The sequence below is a fragment of the Arctopsyche grandis genome, chromosome 6, assembly GCF_051622035.1.
Source record: "Arctopsyche grandis isolate Sample6627 chromosome 6, ASM5162203v2, whole genome shotgun sequence".
Lineage (NCBI taxonomy): Eukaryota > Metazoa > Arthropoda > Insecta > Trichoptera > Hydropsychidae > Arctopsyche > Arctopsyche grandis.
The window spans coordinates 16,796,165-16,805,642 of record NC_135360.1 but is presented as its reverse complement, the minus strand read 5'-3'; the positions used below and the strand labels follow the sequence as shown (position 1 = coordinate 16,805,642).

General features: G+C 32.5%; 1 protein-coding gene across 1 annotated transcript; it reads left to right on the top strand.

Annotated features, from left to right (window-relative positions):
• Positions 1-6,971: 6,971 nt before the first annotated feature.
• On the top strand, positions 6,972-7,964 carry slou (homeodomain transcription factor slouch). Its single transcript, XM_077433520.1, has 2 exons — positions 6,972-7,303; positions 7,423-7,964. Exons 1-2 carry the CDS (start codon positions 6,992-6,994, stop codon positions 7,675-7,677), a joined length of 567 nt encoding a protein of 188 aa, XP_077289646.1. The 5' UTR covers positions 6,972-6,991; the 3' UTR covers positions 7,678-7,964.
• The last annotated feature ends 1,514 nt before the right edge of the window (positions 7,965-9,478 follow it).

The window sequence follows — 9,478 nt, the reverse complement described above, 5'->3', positions numbered from 1 at the left end:
CCGCTACTAATAGGGAACAACATTATATACAGATAAATAAAAAGTTGAGAGAGTCCTGCGATTCCGAATCGAAGATGGGCGGTGAGAGAATAGACGAATTCGACAGACAGAGCGATGTAAGTGAAGAACTCAATGTGGACGAAGTGACCGATGATGTTTTATCGCCTGTAGATCTAACTAGAAGACAATTGTCTGCCGTTAAGCATTTTCCGTTTTCGGCGCAGAGTAATATGTTTTTACCGAAGAGCGATTTGAGTGCACTTAGCGTTTTCGCCACGCAAGCGGAACAATACGCCTTGAATCAGCATCCCGACTTCAAATTCAAACCGGTAAATTTAGAAAAGGAGCAAACCGGAAGTGAAAATGACAGGCAAATGAATGGCGCTGAAAGCATATGCAGTGATATGAGCAGAAATAGTCATAGCCCCCGATTGAGTAGTCCGAAACCAGACAGTCCGAGAAGCCCGACGATGCCTAGTTTAAATCCTCATAGAAGATTGGCTTTTTCAGTGGAAAATATTTTAGATCCTAATAAATTTACGGGAAGAACGGGAGACATATCAGGACCGGTTGGCAGGATAAATAATCCATCGGCTGAATCCAGAGGACTCAGATTTGTTGCTGGCGCGCTACCACCCGCTTACTGGAGACCGCATTTTGACGTTCTTGATCGGGATGGCAGTGAATCAGGTATAAATCTTTATTAATTTTATTTAAAAAACAAATTGTCAAATATTTTTTGATGGTATATTTTTTTTCGTATTAAACATTCCATCGCCAATAAGTACATATGCAACAACGTAATAAAGCACACGCAAAAAGATTTTTTCACATTGGATATATTAATATAATATTTATATATTTAATAAATGTTTCAAAAGATTTTATATTAGATGATAATTATTTAAACTCACAACGAGACTGATCTAATCAAATATCTAATCGGATCATGCTTTCTATAAAATTATAAGACCTTTTTAAATACTTGCCGACGGGAAATTTAATTAAAGTATAAATATAATGTACCTATTATGAAATAAAAAGAGAATACAGTGTTATTTAATTAAATAAAAAAAACATATTTATGATATACGTAAGTACTTCATATTTTCTTCTTATGTTTTCCGGTAATCTAGTTGGAAATTTTCCGATATGATTTTCATTCCAATTTGAGAAAAACCGTAGATAAATAAAAAAATTAACGCACGAATCAACATATTTTTTAATATATATCTCAAAATTTCAAGAATTAAGTATACTAAGTATTAAGTATTGTTTCCAATAAAAATACGATACATAAAAAGAAGTGGATTTTCTAAAAATAAATATAAAATCATAAAAATGGAAAATGTAAACAAAACGCGATGCATGAATATTTAGTTTTACGCTAGTTTGAACGACTTCCCCTATTGTATATAAAGGGTGGCTCAGTGCCAGATAATAAAATAATCCTACCGTTTCCTTAAAGGCACTGCGATTTTCCAGATTTTCGCACAAAGGGTCAGCGAATGGCCGCCGCCGGGAAATTTAAGGAAAATAAAACACCTAGCGCGAAAGAACATCCTCCTCAGTGCGTAAAGTCCAGATAAAAGTTATCCCTATATAAATTCGAAGACCCCTCTTCAATAAAAATTTGCCCAATCATAAAGCTAATGCCGGAGAAAATCGCCGATTTTTATCGTCGTTGATTCTTTTATGCACCCTTCGATTTTCCTTCAATAATTCAGTAACGTTGAAATACATAGTATATTATGATATCAGATACATTAAATATATTTTTAAATAGTTTTTTTTTTATAAATCAGATAATTTATCACATAATACTTATAAATACATAATATACTTGTCTAATAATAATGCACTTACATCTATTATTATTTTTAAAATTCTGCGTGATGCTATGAAAATTATATTAGGCAAAATCGTTTTCACATCAAAAATTTATTGAGTCTTATTGTTATTTCAAACATTTTAACAAAATTCTAGCTTTAAGGCCCTTCGATTCGTATTTCTTTGATTGATTTTAATGTAATATAATATGTTTCTTGAATATTTAAATATATTTACCATTAATTATATATAAGTAAATATATCTAATAATAATTGAAATTTCAACTTCTCATGCTGGAAAAATTAATATTTCCTCTGAATTATAATGTTAGAATCACGCAATAAATTAAAATTGCTTCCGCTCCCTAGTTAATTTAAGTGAAATTTCATTCCATAGACTGCGGATATATTTTTTTCGTATGTGGTGTAGGTGGACAGTGCGAGAGTTTGGGTCCCGGAAATTAGTAAAGAGCTCTCGTGTCGGATTTTCCGGTGTTTTTCTTTTTGTACAGTACCGGCCGCAATCACATTTTTCCAGTGGAATCCTCACCCCCGTCCCCATGCTTGCCCGTAAACCGCACACACACCCTACGACCGTATTTTCAATTAATTTGTCCTCCCGGTCCTCCCCCGCCGGTGATCAGTTATCCAGTTCCGTCTCTGCGGTCCCCTCGATATCCCTCAACCGGAGCGAGCACATTGGACTAAACGAATAAACACTTACATATGTGTGTATATATTCGGATATATTATTTCACATTTTGGGATAAATTTTCTGTTTAATTTTATATTAATAAAATTCAGATTCGTTCAGATAACTCGAACAAGACAAAACGAATACTAACTGCTCTTTAAATGAAATACACATCAAAAGTAGACCAAGTTATGCATATATACATAAAGATATATTTTCCTATAATTATTAATCGATCGAAAGAATTAATTATCTGGTACCCTAAATCATTGCTTAATATTCGTGAAGTTAGTATCGACAGTTAGTAAAATATTTGCAATAAATATATATGAAGTAATATTTTAAAACTAAAATTCAGTACTTAACATTGCAATATTTAAAAAATTAGCAAAAAAAATACAAAAAAAAATTTCTTTAAATTTTCCCGTAAAATCCGATAAATTTTTCATTAAATAGTGAAATAAAAAATATTTTGGAAGAGTATGGGATACTTGGATGTCAGTTACTTACCATAATGAGAGATGTCTCAAATAACTCGTTGCGATTTATGGTGCATCATTTTTTATCATGACATTCGATGTGCAATGATGAACACCAACCCCCTACCACCCCATAGGGTTGACATCCAAACCGTGACGCGTATCCATTTCACGAAGGGTGGTGACTAATCACATTGTCACCAAGACCGCAAACCCAACCACTGCACTACTATCATACATACATACATATGTACATACGTATATAATGCATACGTACACAAATGGAAAACGGAAAATGCAGAAAATTACACTCTGCTAAGTCCTAGCGCAAAAAAAACACCCATATACAATCAATTATTATCATTATCCGAATGCCGCTATGCGAACTTTTTATTGTGCTCAAGTATTTGCGATCGCCTTTTGACGCCCACCCTTCACGTATCCGCATAACGAGACACAAAAGACCCAATAAAAGTGATGTGAAATAAGCTTTTTCACAGAGGGTGTACCGAGCGGGTGGTTTGTCTGTATTGAGAGATTGATAAATTGATATAAAGGCAGTGCATGCGTGCAAGGGAGGAGAATGAGAGCACCCCAAGCCGCGGGGGGGGGGGGGAGTTGTTAGTATTAGCCGATAATGTGGCTGGCGTACCTGTTCGTTGTAACTGAATACCGTTCCCGTCGTACCTTCGTGGATGTACATACATACATAAATATACATATATACACGTATATAGTATACATACGCTGTGATTTTAGAAGGGATGTTGAATTTTCGATCATACATTCTGGAAAAAAATAAAATTCCTTTATGAAAATATTTATAAGTACGACAATAATGTAATTGATATAAAAAATATGGCTAGATTAGGAATGAAGTCCAAAATTAAAAATAAATTAATCGTATATGTACATATAAATATATTAATTTTATGGATACTTTAATTAATTAAAATAGTTATTTTGAATTTAGTGGACTAAACGGAAAATTTACTTCCCTTAATTGAAGATCTCTATTTATAATTTATGATACGTCTTGTGTATACTAGTATAGCATGTATTTTTCAGTAATTTCCCGTAGTTCATATATACATGTTGGATAGATATGTTTGTATTTCAAGTATTTTATATCAAAATGCAGACCAGTTGATAAACCATGTTAGTTAGTTCTTTTTTTTTCAATATAAATTGTACTGCGATTTGGATTTTGGATTTTTACCGATTTGTATTTTGTTAAATTGAGTTAACATCATTAAAAAAACTTCCTTTATCTGAATTAACTTAAATACAATAAATGTAAGTATTATACATATGTATATATACAACATACATATGTATTATATGCATAGTGATTGCATTTATAGGTAATCAAAACCTATTCATGTAATCGGAACTATTCTTTAATCAACCGTCATATTTTTTATGCGAGTATCTTTACAATGCCTAATATACATATCTATATACATATTAATTTATGTAAAGTTACCAACTTCGTACTCATTTCCGTATCAATTTTATGTACAATACATAAATACGTACTGAAATTTAAAAAGTATTTTTGAGCACAATCAAAACCTATAAAAGAGAGAAAAAAACAACATTTTAAATGTTAAACACAACAAGTGATATATGTACATACATATATGTACATCTATAATGCACTTGTTGACGCGTTCCAATATATTTAATACACTTTTTTCAATGGAATAAACTCGAGTCCACGATTTCAGAAGAAATTAAATAAATATCTGCTTACAATTTTTGTATTAAGCAAAATAGCATTTTTGATTTACATTTTTATTTTAATTTTTAATTTAATTAAGCATCAGCATTATTTACTCAATGCCGACATATCTAATGCAACGAAGATTGATTTTTGTCTACTCTATTATTTCTTATATTAATTGGCAATCTTTAATGCAAATGTTTCCAACTCCTGCCACATGAGGGGTTGTATGGGGTTGTTACGGGATATCTGTACCCTGATTTGATTCGTCCCATCCATTATTCGAGCATGTGAAAATATGTATTATATACTTTGCTCAAGCGTATACAAGATCAAAATAAGCACTTGCAAAATTATTATAAAACGTAATGTAATATCTTGAATTTTGTTTATAAATTTAGTACAAAATATTCAAGGTCAAATTCGTTCCGTTTTATAACGTCTACGTAACATTCTTTCTTTTTTTCTTCTTTCATTCGTTTTGAAATTTGTACATACATATATAATATCAAATATTACACCGCGAATGTCGAAATGGGATACATTTATATTTAGAACATGTTTATAATATGATTAATGATTACTTCATTTATTTTATTTTATTTTAAACGCACAATAAGAGGCTAAGTAAAATAAAATTTGTTTATATCACAACCTAAATCCTTATTATTTATTCAAGTGTGAAAATATATTTTAAAAATACGAATGTGGATAGCTAAATTGGGAATTTTCCAAATCTTTGCGATATTCACGCAATAATGCGCTCAGCAAATTAAACGGCGGATGAGCGATGGCTCGCGTAATTTCTACCCATTTCCTCTCGAATTTAATCTCGAACAAGCTAAAATATTCGGGTGAAGTTTATTGTAACAGCCTCCGGGAGTGTTGTTAATTAACTCGTTAAGTAAATTCGGATCCGTGTCGCGCTCACTCTCCTCATTGCCACCACCTGAAACTTTCTCGAGATTGACAATTAGCTAGCAAGATGCCGTGAGCTTAATAATAATAAGCCCCTCCTTACCATCAACCCATTTTCAAACCCCTGCCTCCATCCGTTTCAGTCGTACGAAAACTCCCTGTGGCGGAAGGGTTAAGTTGTGCGAAGCACGTACCTACTAAAAAGTTCGCGATAATTTGTCAAGCTTAATTTTCACATCGATTGACGATAATTTACAATTGGATATGTTTCCATATGTAGATTAAATAATATTTGAGATCATTTTCTACGTGTCTTGACCCCTGCGCGAAAACTCCAAGGGTGCTGTTTGTCAATCGGAATTTAACCCGTCAGTTCTATCAGGGTTGCAATTGAGTCTCGTGTAGCTTAAGTGAAAAGTTCTGATCCCCCTTAAACCTCGGGCCAGGAGCGGTGACCTTTTTACTTTTCAATAGCCACTTTCATAGTCGGAAATCATATCTGTTCCGGTGAATGAATTCCGTTTCATCATATCCATTAAATTTAATATATTTTAACGCCTCAATAAACCCTATTGTAGAATATTGTTTGAAAATAAATTACTTAGCGTACAATCATTCAATGGATATTCAATACAATCATTTAATTATGTAATTAAATAAAAGCACGCAACCAAGTAATTAACCAATTATTTTCACCTATAATAGTTGTATTTAGAACATTACAAAATAATAAGAATCATTATTACATAAAACCGGAGTCTCGGTCAGATTATTTAACGACTATGAATTCTGCAAATCGATCAATAAATCCGAAAAAATAATTAACTAATAATTAATAACTGCAATTGTTGATGATTATTAATTAAGTGCCTATGAGACATATTTATATACAAGAACGATTTTAACTAAATAAACTATACATACATATAAATATATTTTATATAATATGTGTAATTTACAAAGTTTTGCAAGCAATACATAATACTATACATATTGGTTAAATAAGCACAATCAAAATCTCGTTTAATTAAGCAATTAGAAATAGCATTCATATTTAATTTATAATTTAAAAATTATCAGAAATAAAAGAATGTTTTTTTCTAACTGGAACCAAATGTCCACAGTTGTTGAGAACTAGCATATATGTATGTAAGTGTTGATATAATTGTGTATACACGGCTTCCAAACCGAAAATAAATTATGAAAACAAAAAAAGTGCACGTACACATGTTGTCCACAACGTTGTAAATATACTTTTTAATAGCCACAATTAAAATAAAATAGGTTTGAATAAAATTTAATGAATTGTCGCTTTTAGGCAAAGAACATCTGCAACACTCGGACATGGAAAACGACGACATGGAGAACGACGACCAGGATAACCTGGATGACGACACTTTGACCCAATCGGATTTTGACGACAGTGGAGATCCTAAATCACCTTCGGGATCTTCGACCAGGAAGAGCGGAAAGGCGTCTTCGAGTAAAGAAGGCGGAAAAGGAGGCGGAGGCGGAGGGGCTAAGCCCAGAAGAGCCAGGACGGCTTTCACTTACGAACAATTGGTGTCTTTGGAGAACAAATTCAAAACGACGAGATACCTATCCGTGTGCGAAAGATTGAATTTAGCTTTGAGCTTGAGTCTCACAGAAACTCAGGTACATATACATATTATACATATATATGTATGTATACTTATAATTCATAAATAATATATCTTCAAATTGCGTTTTAACACAATTTGTTTGACATTAACATCCATATTGCTTGTCTACAGGTGAAGATTTGGTTCCAGAATCGTCGTACGAAATGGAAGAAACAAAATCCTGGTATGGATGTGAACAGCCCTACGGTGCCTCCGCCCTCAGCTGGCGGCTCATTTCCGGGTGCTACGCCTTACGGGGGCGCACTTCTCTACGCGCCCCACGCCGCTCACTATGGCTTCGGGGGTGCTCCTCCCGGCTATGGGGCGTATTTCCACCACCTAGCTGGCCACCATCATCACGCCCTGGGTCATTCTCACACTGCGTGATCCCTCGCCAATGGGGGTCCCGATCAAATACCCACAATGTCAACAGCACACAAATAATCGGAGCCGCCATAATAACAAAAAAACTATTATACAACTTTCGTCAATTAGCCTAGAATTGCAAGGTGGTTTATACAAGTCGAAACAATGATTCAAGTGATGTGCCAAATATGAAAAATATTTTACCTTTTAAATTTACTATCTGAAGTATCCATTTGGTCAGTGTGCTTTTGCGTTAAAATTTTCGAATCACATTCGAACGATTATATGTAATTGTATATAAATTAATTAAAAATTAACATTAAAAAATTCGGAAAATGAATAATCAAATAAATAGTGTGCAATAAAATGACTTTTTTAATAAAAAATATATTACTAATTAATAAGCGTGCATTTAAAATGAATCTAAATTAAATATAGGAATCATTTTTTGTGAGGGAAAAATTAGTGATAAATTCTGCAAATGAATACAGCTTGTTATATTATTTTTACAAATAAATCAATGTAAATATATTTATCATTATGAAAATAGTTTCAATATAATAACGAGTATTATGTTTAAATTTGTGTGTATGAACCAACTAACATAACTACCAACATTATTCGAAATATGGAGAATTTTCATATTTTTCGAAAATTTTGAAATCGTGTTATTATTAATAATCAATTTGTATATTTAATGTAAATATAAAATTGTAAGATATTGATTTTTTGAATGAATGAATGCTAATTCCGTATTATATATACACCCTCGATGTGTTTTCAAAAAAGGTAGTCGATGAGCAAAAAATGTTATGAATTCTAGTTTTTCATCCAAAGTTAATTTTTCTCCAGCCTTTGAAAATAAATTTATTCAAATAGCAATATTCCAAATTTCAAACACCCCAAAATACCCAAATTACACAATAAAAATGTGAATAATGTAAGCTATTTGCACCTTGTTTTCTGTTCCGAATTTTACAAATTATGTATAGTAAGCGGATTTGTCTCAATGTTCAATGTTCGTTATTGAAACATGCTTCATGTGTTTTACGTATGTACCTGTAATATATATTTAAAATATGACCGGAAGGGAGAAACCAATTGATATAAATAAATGAATTAACGAACCCAAATTCGTTCTTAATAAAAATAATACAAAAAAATATACATATATATCGACAAGTGTTTTATTTACGAACAACCAACCCCTTTTGTGCGTAATCTATTAATTTTTTGTTCACAGTTCGACTGATCGGAAGGGACAAAAAATTGGAGTGGTAGACTAACCAGTTAGTGGATTAATTGATTTGCTATGAGGCCAATTTCAGTTACGATTTTCATTTTATTGGAAGTCTTTTTCGATTGGTTAATTATTGGAGCGAAACAAGTCGAGCGTGATTCAATGACGACAACGCAATCATTCACTTTTGGGCGTCTGTGAAAGCTGCTTTCTCCGTGTGATACACATGAAATTTATTTATTTTTAAAACACGTAAATTCAGTAAATATTCAATGATGGGACCGATAAATGAATTCGAGAGGACTTAATTTGGCCGGTTTTAAATTAGCTACCATCTTCGCTGAAATGCACCATTTGCGGTCGAGTTAAATCGTGCAGATTTTTTAAATGAAGACGTCAAAGAGAGCCGAGATGATCTGATAAATTTTATTGTGCAATTAGAATGCAAATAGAGTGCACACCGTTTATTTAGCATGCATCTTGCGCAATGGAAATTGAAATGAACCCCTGCAGTTCCCAAGAATAGGACAGATGATACGCATTTCGAGAAAAGGAAAATTCGCATTTATAAACGTTGGAAAA